This window comes from Periplaneta americana, chromosome 16 (assembly GCF_040183065.1).
Source record: "Periplaneta americana isolate PAMFEO1 chromosome 16, P.americana_PAMFEO1_priV1, whole genome shotgun sequence".
NCBI lineage: Eukaryota > Metazoa > Arthropoda > Insecta > Blattodea > Blattidae > Periplaneta > Periplaneta americana.
In genome coordinates, this window is record NC_091132.1 from 176,616,556 (window position 1) to 176,629,144 (window position 12,589).

Here is a 12,589-nt window from a genome sequence, read left to right on the forward strand (position 1 = left end):
TATGCATCCATAGATAGTTGCTAACCACTAGGATCGCTAATATCGCCTCACTACAGACAATGCAAAATAGTACCAGCACAGTCTATTGTTCCCAGTACCCTCACAACTCAAGTTTCGTGACTGTATATACTAGACTGTGGTACACGACTGTCGATGAATAGTGTAGCAAGTTTGAATCGATTCTTCTTATATGGTAGGTAAAATAAATTACGTTTTCATGGAGTATTTAAACTGATTTGAGTACGATTACCTTATTGAAACTTCAATGAAAATGCTGATTCAAAACGAATTTAAGTGTCAATAAGTCTCAAAATCGAGACACGTGAAAATGGGATTGGATCATATTCAATACAAATTGAGTCCTATGAAAACAGTGTCAAATTTAATACGATCTCAATATGCTAAGCACGTGAACAATCGTTATTTGTCTATGACATGTTAAACCTACTTTCGAAGCTTTGGCTTTGGTATTCAATTCGTTTTCAATAAGCATCGAAAATTGCATGGAAATGGGGATCGGGAGGATCATAGCCAATATGGTATATGTATTCAAATCAATTTCAGTACTCCATGAATACGTACTAGATGTTCTCTAATAATGTAGGCCTGCAGAAGTGTATACATGATCTGTAGTGTCACTGAAAATGCTCAAATTTTATTATCTGCACGTTTCATGTAACTAAACCATCAGTATTGTATGTGACATTAATTTGTGGATGAACAGTTCACTTTATGCAAAAAGGACAAAGACTAAAATTGTTCATATTTTAAACCTTACATAGGCAATGTGTCCTATAGGATATAACAAGTTAATAGGCTATATCCTATAATTTTAATAGGACAATAGAAAAAAAAATTGTTAGGAAAATTAAATTTCACTATTCTTTAACATTGCACGAGATATAAAATATGGACATTAGGATAGTTGTTTTCTTTACAGTCCAACACGGTTTAATAAACAAGTGTGAGAAATGAAGTTTTGCCAATTTAAGGGTTAATATCTATCGCGACATTCATAGTAAACCTTAAAGAGAGATGAAAATATTGGCAAAGAAACTTTTCACATAATTTATTTTTTGTTGGTTAAACTATGCATTGTAGAAAAATACTTCATTAGAAATCTTGGTTCTATTTCATACAAAGAACGTCCTGTTAAAATTTGCGTACTCAAATTCCTCACACCCCGTATTCCTTATGATATCTGTGTTTTCTTCAGGAAAAGAATTCATTAGATCTGCACGTGACTGGCATAAAGGAAGAATGTGCAGGTGACAGCTATGACTGCACATTAGAGGTGAAATCGGAGGACACTCCAGTGTCAATTAATAGTGCTGAGGTGAGTGTAGTAACTCCACTTCTTGCTTTGTTTGGTTGGTATTTTCTTCTTCTACCATCTGTATACAACTTCGCACATTAATATGGGACTCATTCTGGGAATATTATTAATTGGTTTTATCTACATGGAAGGTTCAGTAACATAACGCATCAAGCATCTGGCTGTGAAACCAGGTGGCCCGGGTTCGAATCCCGGTCGGGGCAAGTTACCTGGTTAAGGTTTTTTCCGGGGTTTTCCCTCAACCCAATACGAGCAAATGCTGGATAACTTTCGGTGCTGGACCCCAGACTCATTTCACCAGCATTATCACTTTCATTTCATTCAGACGCTAAATAACCTAGATGTTGATACAGCGTCGTAAAATAACCCAATAAAAAAACTATAATATGAAGAATAAAATTACAAGTAGTATTAAATTTACAATTACAATTACAATAAAAATCAAAGTACGAAAAGATTACCTGACTAATGAAAGGTAGATAATTTATCATAGAAGTTAAGAACAAAGAATATTTTATATTTACTGAATTGCAAATTAAACATAGAATAACAGAATTGTATAGTGATGAAATTATCAGATATTGAAATATTTTGTGATATATTAAGAGAACTATTTACAAGAAGCCATGTCTGAACGAGTCTCAGTTACTGATCTAGTAAGTTTGCGTTTGAATTCAATTTTATTTCGACAGTCCCTGATGCTAGCAGGTAGTGAATTCCAGAGTCTTGGCAGGGCTATTGTGAAAGAGGATGAGTATGAGGAGGTGCGATGGGATGGTATTGTTAGTATTGTTTTATGGCGAGAGCATGTGTTCAGATTGTGGTGGGAAGAAAAGTAAGTAGAGCGAGACGACAGGTACGAAGGAATAGAAGAGTTCAAGTAATTCCTCTACAGAATCTTTCTATATCCCCTCTCCAATGCCTCCCATTTTCCTGGAATAAGCATTCCAAATTTCAACTAAAATGCTACTTTCCTCGAACGACGAGAATGAAAATGGAAATATTTTTAAAATAAAGGCTGGTCCACAATAAACTAGGAACAGAAATGACGAGAACGAGAATGGAAATATTGTTAAAATAAATGTATTTAAATGTGAGTCGAGGTAGCTCTGTGGTAGAGCATCTGCCTCCAGACTAGCCTGCCTGGGTTTGACTGAATACGGATCCATGTAAAATTTCTACCTCGGGACTAGGAAAGATGGCGGTGTACAATTTCTAATCACTAGATTGTGCACCAATATGCCTCGGTTAAATTCCAAATCTCTCCACATTCCATATGAAGAGAAGGCATATGTCACTGTTGATAGTGATTTGTCCGTCGGACGGGGACATTAAGCCTGGCAGCCCCCTTAGTGCTATTCGACTGCAGTAGGCTACATGCCGGCACCGGGTTTCCCCTTCTCCCTTCCTCACTTTCATCATCATCCTTACCCATTTCCTGCAATACACTTACACATACACTCACCTAGAGCATCGCATAACTCTTTACGGATACACATCATACATAATGTGACCCACAGAAGTGGTGTGTCACAGTCCTGCCATCTATCCGCAGTATGTGGAACCCGAATCACGTTAAAGTGAAATGGGTAGGCATTACACACACACACACACACTCTCTCTCTCTCTCACACACTCTCTCTCACACACTCACTCACTCACTCTTACTCTCACTCTCTCACTCTCACTCTCACTCTCTCACTCTCACACACTCTCACACACACTCTCACTCTCTCACACACTCACTCTCTCACACACACTCTCACTCACACACACACACTCTCTCTCACTCACACTCTCTCTCTCACTCTCTCACACACTCTCTCTCTCACACTCTCTCTCTCTCACACACACTCTCTCTCTCACACACTCTCTCCCTCTCCCTCTCAAAGGAAATGTAAGTATAGTATAGTATAGTATATACAGTCGCGAAGCTCAATACGTAGTAAATATGCAAACATTAGGTAGTTGCTCACCACTAGGATCGCTAATATCGCCTTATTACAGGCAATGCAAAATAGTACCGTCACAGTCTATTCTTTCTAGCACCCTCAAAACTTAAGCTTCGTGACTGTATTTAGTAGACTGTGATATTACCTAACTTTTGACTTGAAGTCGAAACAAAGTGAAGTTGGGAGTGACGTTCTGGAATACGGCCCTGTGTCTCAGATTTTAAAACATCCTGCAAAGTCAGGCATATCTTAAGATCTGCCCTAGAAATACAGTCCTAAATCGAAAAGCTTTCGAAGTTGTAAAAAGAGCATGCTAGGAGAGTCATTATACATTATGACATCATTTAACTTCTCTCCACACCAATGAAAAATTTAAATATGTGTGTATCTAATGCTCTGGATTTAACAATGAAGTCATCATCCTTCTTGCTTCCCGATATTTTGATGGAAGATCCACAAATGTCCTAAGAGTTTCACAATTAGCCAGGTGCTCCATCTCCATGTCTCTTCTCTGGTGCACAGTAAGCATTTAGGTGAATTCAGTACTCCAGTACGATGGAGGTGTTTACTGAGGCAATCATGACCAGATTTCGGGGGAACCTGTAACCCCTAGACGGCGCGTCCCCAGGTGGCAGATCGGGGAATGTCTCCAGAAATGAGTAGTAGGAGAGAAATGACATATCTCCCGCTAGCCTGTCGTGCATAGAGATGCGTCCCACAGGAGGCAGAGGTGGGAACGATCGGTGGACTCAAGTAAGCCCTCCCGGCTAGGTCCGAAGGACCCGCTGACCAAAGACAGGTGTGGTCCTCCTTTCATATAGGGCATACATGGCCACAATTTTCGGTTACGTGAGGCACTCGATTTGAAATAGTTTGTTTACTAGGAGAGGAGACTGCAGAGTAGGATGGGAAATATAAACTGCTGTGACCTGCGTCACCTTATCGTAATCGCTAAGGCGGTCAGTGACGAATTATTAGGAAAGCGCTTGGTTAACGTGAGAGACTCGAAAACTTTTATTCAATTTGGCAAATTAATTCGGCAGCTTTAATCATAAACCTCTTTACTGTTTCTCTGTTGCTGAATTGATTTAAATCACAGGCGAGAAATTGCGTAACTAGCCAATAATATTCCATCACGTTGTCTACGTTTATTTTATTGAATATTCTGGTTTTTCTCAAGATTACTTAATAGATTTGCACATTCTCGACCTAAAATAATTTCAGAAAATCATATTTCGTTTTCTATGCACATTTGATATTTTTTTCTATAAATTTATTTTCGAATTAATAATACGTACAAACAACATTTAATTCCTCGTATCTTTTAATGCAGCGTGTTTAAGGTATAATGTCGTATTTAGTATACTATGCAAATGTTAAGATCATAAATTTTCTTCGGAATAGTACGAAAAATAACATTTAATTTGTCTTACCTTCTAATTCAGCATGTTCTTTATGACACAAGGAGTAATGTCGTATATTAAATTTATTAATAGGATTTTCGAGCATAACACACATCCTATGTTCTCCCCTTCTAAACAGCAAAAAAACTCTTCCTCCCATTTCTCATGAAATAATCGTTTTCTAACGCGTACACACTGCTTTGATAATGCCATTATGCCACCACTGATATTGCTTATGAAACTGATATAGAACCTGCCCACGCCTAGGAGCTGGGTGAGGGAGGAAAGGGGACTGTGAAGATGATGTCACTCAGAGCGATAAGTTCTGTGAAGGTCAGTGACGCACAAATTCTCAAGTGAGGCACGATGTCCATCTCTGATATAGGGGGTTGAGAAAGGACAGTTCAACCGCCAACTCTTAAAAACATGGTGTCCTTCAAGAAAATGGTTAAAATCAGCTCATCAAAATGTTGCATTTCAAATATGTAGTCATGAAATACTGAGCAACTGTAGGCCTAGATGTTTATAATGCATTATCTTCCACAGGCAAGTAATTCAATAGATCTGCTCGTCACTGAGATTAAGTCAGAGTACGTGGACCACAACTATAGTCTGGTATCAGAGATGATATTTGAGGAAACTCCTGTGCCAGTTGAGTTTCCTTTGCTGAAGACTAAAGCTAAGGTGAGTAAGATTTACAGCAGGGATGAGACGATATTAGCTCCCAATCATGGTAGAAGAGCTCGACCTTGATCACGAGGGCATAGAGCATCTACTGGGTGTTCAGTTCAAAATGTGTCATGGCTCGCTGTATGCCGTCATGTGGCTAGCTGATGAGCCTAGAGAATTCAATCTTCCTACACTTCCGCAGCTCAGGTGTATAATCTAAGAGGCAGAGAAGTTGGCTAGCAAGTACGGCGTTCATTCTGAAGAGTACGTGCCGATACGTACGGTAACGCCGGTAGTGGCAGGAATGTGAACTGTTTGGAAATACGTACTGTCGGGATATGGGGAGAGGGTTAAGACGATTACTTACGTATTTGTTGACATTAACTTCGACGGTCAACATGGACACGGAGCATTTGATTTGTGTTGTGGAATGTTACCGTACGCAACCGATGATAACAAATACCCTGCGTACGACTTGCCGGCGCAAAACACAGTTTGAAAGAGGTTATGGTAGCACACAGACCGTACAGACCGCCATCTGTTGCTACGACGTTCAAGTTATACCGTACACGTTCTCAAGTTCAGATTGAAGAACGCCTTAAATAATAGGCAACTTCTCTAACATTTAAGCTGAAACTCGCTTCAAATCGGTGACCCAACAACAGTGACGTCATGACACACTTTGAAATGAACACCCAGTACTACGTAGCGTCGTAATGTAGACATCAGGGATGTACATGCACATGCAGCGACTAAAGGCCGCAATTATTACAATGACTTGCGTTACTAAATTTATGGCTATGTAATAGGGCTAATTATTCAGTTGTTTAATATACATGTACATATATAAACAAATCGCAAAGGGAAGGGTTTTTTAGGAACAAAAAGGGAAATAGGAAAAGTTAATTGTATGTAAACCATTTTCTTGTTAAAAGCAATTATTTATTATGTAAATACATAAGGGTGCAAGTGTAAGTGGAAATCTAGTATGTGAAAGTGAAAGCATGGGGGGGGGGGAATGAAAGACTAATAGAAGAAGAAATAAATAGAAAGACAAAGACAGAAATAAGACAGAGACGAACAGTAATGAAAGGTCAGAACTTGCAACAGTTGAGGATTTAGCAGAGATATTTGATACGTATAAAAAAAATTGGGGATGTGATCAAAAAGTGCAAATAAAGTGAAAGTGGAAAAGATCGAGAAGTATAGGGGAGAGAGAAAGTGTATAAGCAGATGTGTAGAATAAAATGTAAGTATTAATAGGAAGTGAGAATAGTGACAATGGATTAGGTGTAAGCAGAATAGTGAGAAAGTGGAAGTGAGCGCAAATAGGAATGAGTGAAAACAGTGAGAAAGGATTAAGAGAAGTGAACAAGTGACAGCATAAAATTAGTACTAACATTTGAACGTTGGAACAGTAAATGAATAAAAGGTCAAAGAACAAATAGGACAAATAATTCAATATGATAATTTATAGAGAAAAATTGAATTTGAGATTTTAGTGAATAGTAGTTAGAGGAAAAGGAGGGTGTGAAAGGAGTATACAATAGCCTATTAGATATATTAGGATTAATGAACAAATCGTCGGTTTCTTGGTAAAAGTGACCAAGTCCAAAATGCAAAATTGTTGGGAAAAGGCATTTAAAAGTTTAATGTGCCATCCAAAGATAACTGTACTTCTTTAGATGTTAGTAATAACTTATTTTGAAGGTAAATGTGATATAGTATTGGTTTTTAATATAAAATTATGTCTTACATTTTCATAATGGTTGAAAGCCTTGGAATGTGACTTGGTCACTTTTACCAAGAAACCGACGAAATAGAGAATAGCAAATGAAATGTAGGAGAAATACTGAAGGGGAGATTGACCAAGTAACAAAAAAGGTACATAGTGTAATTGGGAGTATTTGTGTAGACGTTCACTGCAAATAATGTGTTATTGTAATAATATGTTAATGGTGGCACCGGATACAGAAATGTGAGGTACACCATTACATGTAAAGAAGTGCTGTGAAGAAATATATATCATATCATATCATTATGTAAATACTTCACTTCATTGGTTAGGAGAAACTAATAGGGTCTACCTGCTCGACGTGTGTGATCTCTAAGTACTTTTGAGTATTTGTTTAAAAAATAATAATGACAATATTGAAGTAGAGTATACTGATTGTGTGATTGTGAAAATGTAGTCCTTACTCTCCAGTCGTGATTAAGTAATGAGTTTTTTAGAGTGATTTGTGAGATGCACGTAACACGAAAAAACAAATTGGTTAAATTAAGATATTGAGAGCCATCGTAATTTTTGGGGTCAATGTATGATTTTTAAAACTTCCACAATTTTCGGCCAAAATTTGTGAAATTTAAACTATTTAAACAGATCTACAGTTGTGAGGTTCAGACAGTTGACTAAACAACAACCATATTTTAATCGTCAAAACTACGAATTCTTCATTCCAACTTCAGAAGATTTTGCCACTCTGCCCACAGCTAGAATTATTTCAGCTGCTTCCTTGTGAAAACTGTTGGAAATTGGAAAGTTGTTTTTGTGTGCAAAATGTAGCGTTTTTGTGCTCTGTTTACACATATTGCACAATAATATTATTTTATCGATTGTTGTTTAATGATTCTAAATAAAATTGTGTTGTAGACTCGCAATGTGTGGAAGGGAAGGAAGCGCAAAGCGAGTGGTGCGCTGCCTGCATGCGGGCCTACTGAGAAGACGGGGGATGGGAGGTGTTCAGCGCAGGTTCCAGCAGGAATGGAATCTCAACTTCCCGAGTGTAATTGTCAAATAGAAAAAATTTTAAAACATGGATTTGATTCTCAAGACTTTTCGCAAAAGAAAAGAATTATTGAACTTGGGCGACCAATGTCCGATCTGAAAAAACTTAGAGTACAAACAAAATCATGCGTGAGGAAGTTTAATTTAGAGTATTATAGTAAAGTAGACTGGCTATGTGGTTGCTCCAATCTAGCGAAATTGTTTTGTTGGCCATGTCTTTTGTTTAATAACGAAAAAAATGTATGGAACAAGACTGGCTATAGCGATGTGAACAATTTCTATAAAGCAATGATAAAACATGAAAACTCTCAGTCGCACATTACTTCAGCAATACAACTTGCATCGTTTGGCATATCTAGATTTGATCTGCGACTTGACAGTGAAAAGCGTGTGGCAATACTGCAACATAACGAAGAGGTGAAGGAAAACAGAGATATAATTAAACGCTTAATTGATATAATCTGTCATTTAGGAAAGCGAGAACTGGCCCTCTGTGATCATGACGAAAGCGATAATTCAGCTGACAGAGGTAATTATGTTGAATTGGTTCATTTATTAAAGAGATACGATCCTATATTGAATGAGCACATAAAGCATAGTAATGGAGTTGTATGTTTTTCTAATCAAATTCAAAACGATCTGATTGAATCAATAAATAATGTAATCGTAGCAGAAATCAGAAAAGAAGTCCACAATGCTCCATTTGTTGCAATAATGGTAGATGACACAACTGATATGCGAAGCCAATCGCAACTCTCAGTTATACTTAGATACGCAACTAGTGACGGAGTAATACAAGAACGATTTGTAGGATTCTCTGATGTGAGTACTGATCAGACTCCTTCGGCATTAGCCAATCAGGTTATTGACTATATAGCTCAGTATGATTTTGGTAGTAAAATAGTGGCTCAAACATATGACGGTGCGGTGGTCATACCGAGTGAAATTAACGCACTACAAGCTAAAGTCAGAGAGAAGTTTCCAGGTGCCTTATTCATTCATAGTATGTCTCATGAATTTAACCACGTGCTTTCACAGTCCGTGTCTTGCATTAGAGAGTGTAATGTATTTTTCAAAACTCTCGACGGTTTCTCTTCTTTTTTCTCAAAATCATCAAAGAGGGCTCATTATTTAGATCAAGCAGTGAAAAAAAAGTTTCCAAGATTCGCACCAGCAAGAAGGAACTACACTGGGCATCTTGTAGAGACCGTCTATGAGTATAAATCTGAATTAATCACAATGTTTGAAAATATAATTGAAAGTCCAGATGGTTGGGATAACGAAACCTACATTGCTGCTCAAGGGTTTCTTTCTGTTCTAAATGATTTTACGTTCAGTTTTCTGCTTACTGTATTTAAAAATTTGTTTTCGGTAACTACTGTTCTTTCTGAAATTTTACAAACCAAATCAAACAACATCTCGATTTGTATCCATAAACTGGCCGTAGCTAAAGAAAATATAGCCAGCAAAAGAGAGGAGTTCAAGAAAGTATTTTCCGAAACTTCTGATGAACAAACGACTGAAGCACAAAACAAGCGAACACGGTTGGATAATGAAGGAGACGTAGAAAAATGCCTCAGAAAAATATATTTTGATATTCTGGATAATGTTATCAATCAAATTGATGTGAGGTTTCAGAACCTAGACAAGTTACAATTTCTGGAATTAATAAAACCATATCATGGCAAAGAATTCCCTGAAATTGCTTTTTCATCACTGAAATCAGTCTATGGTGAACATTTCGATTTCCCTCGTTTAAGAGGTGAGTTGAGTGTGTGTTATTGCAAGAAAGACTTGAAGAATAAAAGTGCGAGTGAACTTCTGTGTTATTTAAAAGCAATGAAGATTGACAGAGAACTATTTCAACTTAGGAAATTGTGTGAACTGATTGTTACAATTCCTGCAAGCAGTGCTTCGGTTGCACATTCTTCTTCTGCACTAGACAGAATAAAGACTTACATCAGAAATTCCCAAGCAGAAGATAGACCGTCCAGTTTATCATTACTCTCTGTAGAGAAGGAATTACTGGAAACCATTCGTAGTAATGAGGACTTCTACGTCCAGGTCATTGATGATTTTGCCGTTAAAGAGAGGGGAATTGCTTTGGTCTTCAAATAGATTTAGGTAACGAGCGCAGAATACAACATAGAGTAGACACTAGCATCTTAATACCATTGGACGGAGTGAAGCCGGTTTGATGGACCTGACGCCATCTTGTTGCTACCAAAACATTGCAAAATAGCTATTACGTTATAGAAGATCTTATGGTAATAGGAATTCCATATGTTCCTAATTTCCTGGAGGACTCACACTTTCTTGTTTGTTTCGTAATACAGACTCGCTAGGCACATATTTTTAGCAAAAATTGCAAAACTGCCATCGATAAATCACATATATACAGGTTATTTAAATTGACAGCTCTTCAAATTCCAGTATGGTATTTAATAGATAATCTGGAAGGTTAAACAAACAATAATGATAAAAAAAGGAAGTTAACAGTTTGACCTTATTTTGCTACTAGTCCAATAAAAATGCAGGAAAATTTTAGAACATGGATTGCACCTACCAAATTATGTTTTAAAATACTAAAAAGAGCAGATTTGTCTGCGTTTGTCGAATGCGCATCATTATATTTACGAAAAGGCACTTTTCAGTGCCAATAATTTATTTTGTGTGTACAAGGTTGGAATTTTGAAGTAAGAGGGAAAGGGTGCAATCCATGTTCTGGAGTTTATCCCAAGTTAGTTCACGACCGAGTTAATGAAGCTACCAAGTCTGCAAAGCATAAGTCTGATTTCGTAATTATAAAAATTAATTACAATAACATTAATACACTATTTCTTTTTCTTCATCAAACGAATACGTGCATTCGGTTGAAGAGAAACCTCGGTACACCCATTTTCTATAGCACGCGACACAAACTTCCAACTTAGGTTGTTAGGTTAGCTTCGCTCGTAAATGCTAAGTTTACAAAGCGTGTCTGATTTAGTGATTATACAAATTAATTACAATAATATCAATACACTAATCCTTTCTCTTAATCAAACAAATACGTGAACAATACGAATCTAACCGACTAACCTAGGCTAAATTATTCATTATCTACCGGTAATAAGTACATTTAACACATGCATATTTACCTGTGAAAAGTTATTCCAGGATTTTTTTTGAAAACCTGTTTGTGCAGCCATACGCAGTACATGTAGGCATATTGAAATTACTTCATTTACTAATTAAAACAACGATGCAACATCACAATCAACTGTCCATGTGCTAACCGGGGGCCCAATGTTTTGGTAGCATCATAATGGTGACTGTCCACAAAAGTGGCTTCACCTCCAAGCTGTTCATGTCTACTCTATGCATTTGTAGTTTACATAAAAAAAATTGTATTATTGCTTCCCTCACATAAAATTGCACCATATGCCACTGATCTGGAAGATAACATTTTAATGACTGTGAAGTCAGGAATATAAGAATACGATTCTGTTCCTACTGACATATCCTACACTAACTTTAATTTCACAGCTTTATCACAGTCTAGTATATAGCGTCACGTAGATCAATACTTACTAAATATGCATCCATAGATAATTGCTAACCACCAGGATTGCTACTATCGCCTCATCATAGACCCTTTCCCCAGCAGATGATAAAATGTATTGTACTTTCGATATCGTGTTCTTTTGAAAAAATTAACACCTTCCTTCCACTATTGAAATATGAAATACATAAGATTTATATATTATTTTCATAAAGTATATATTATATTTTATAAACTCACCTTCCTGGACTTTTCGGAAGAAGGATAACTCTGACCTCTTTTTCTTACTATTTATAGTGCTACAAACGTCTCCTTGTTCCATATTATTAATCAAATTATTGTATTTTAGCCATTTACAGTTATTACAACCGATAACGAACATTTCACATTTCACACAACTTTTCACAACAATGCGAAATACGGCAAACTCAATGCCTTTTCGATCTAGACCAAGCCATAATGTATGTTCGGTTTTTTTTTTTTTCAGTGTATGAAATATTATATTATAACTTTATTGCGTATCATTGCTAAGCTTTATTTAGTGTAATGTGTCCATAAGTTCCGGTTACTTCTTGTTGCATAATGTGTTGCAGAAATAATTACAAAACTGTGTTATTGTAATGTGAAGAGAATTTTACATGTTAACATAGTCTGTTCGCATCGACATTTTAAGTTTAGTATGGAAGCTATTTTGAGGTTTAATAAAAAAGAATTTATATTGTGATTTTAATTTAGCATATCTACCTTCCTTAATTGTAGACAGAAAATTTACTATACCACTCCTATGAAATTAGTTTATGTACGATTGTGTTACTTCGTCTCTTAGGTACTAGATAAATATAGTAATTCAGACAAATTGAATGTGCGGGATATCATACATGACATTATGTTTAATTATAA

At 36.6% G+C, this 12,589-nt stretch overlaps 1 protein-coding gene across 3 annotated transcripts in view; it reads left to right on the top strand.

The window, feature by feature from the left end:
- The window catches only part of LOC138692038 (zinc finger MYM-type protein 1-like), a 36,841-nt gene extending 24,428 nt beyond the window's left edge, over positions 1-12,413 (top strand). For all 3 annotated transcript variants that reach the window (XM_069814867.1, XM_069814866.1, XM_069814865.1), the window contains 3 exons: positions 1,217-1,336; positions 5,238-5,375; positions 8,011-12,413. In XM_069814867.1, coding sequence (XP_069670968.1) covers positions 1,217-1,336; positions 5,238-5,375; positions 8,011-10,263 — 2,511 coding nt within the window. In that variant the 3' untranslated portion in view covers positions 10,264-12,413. The remainder of the gene's footprint in view (positions 1-1,216; positions 1,337-5,237; positions 5,376-8,010) is intronic.
- Positions 12,414-12,589: the final 176 nt, after the last annotated feature.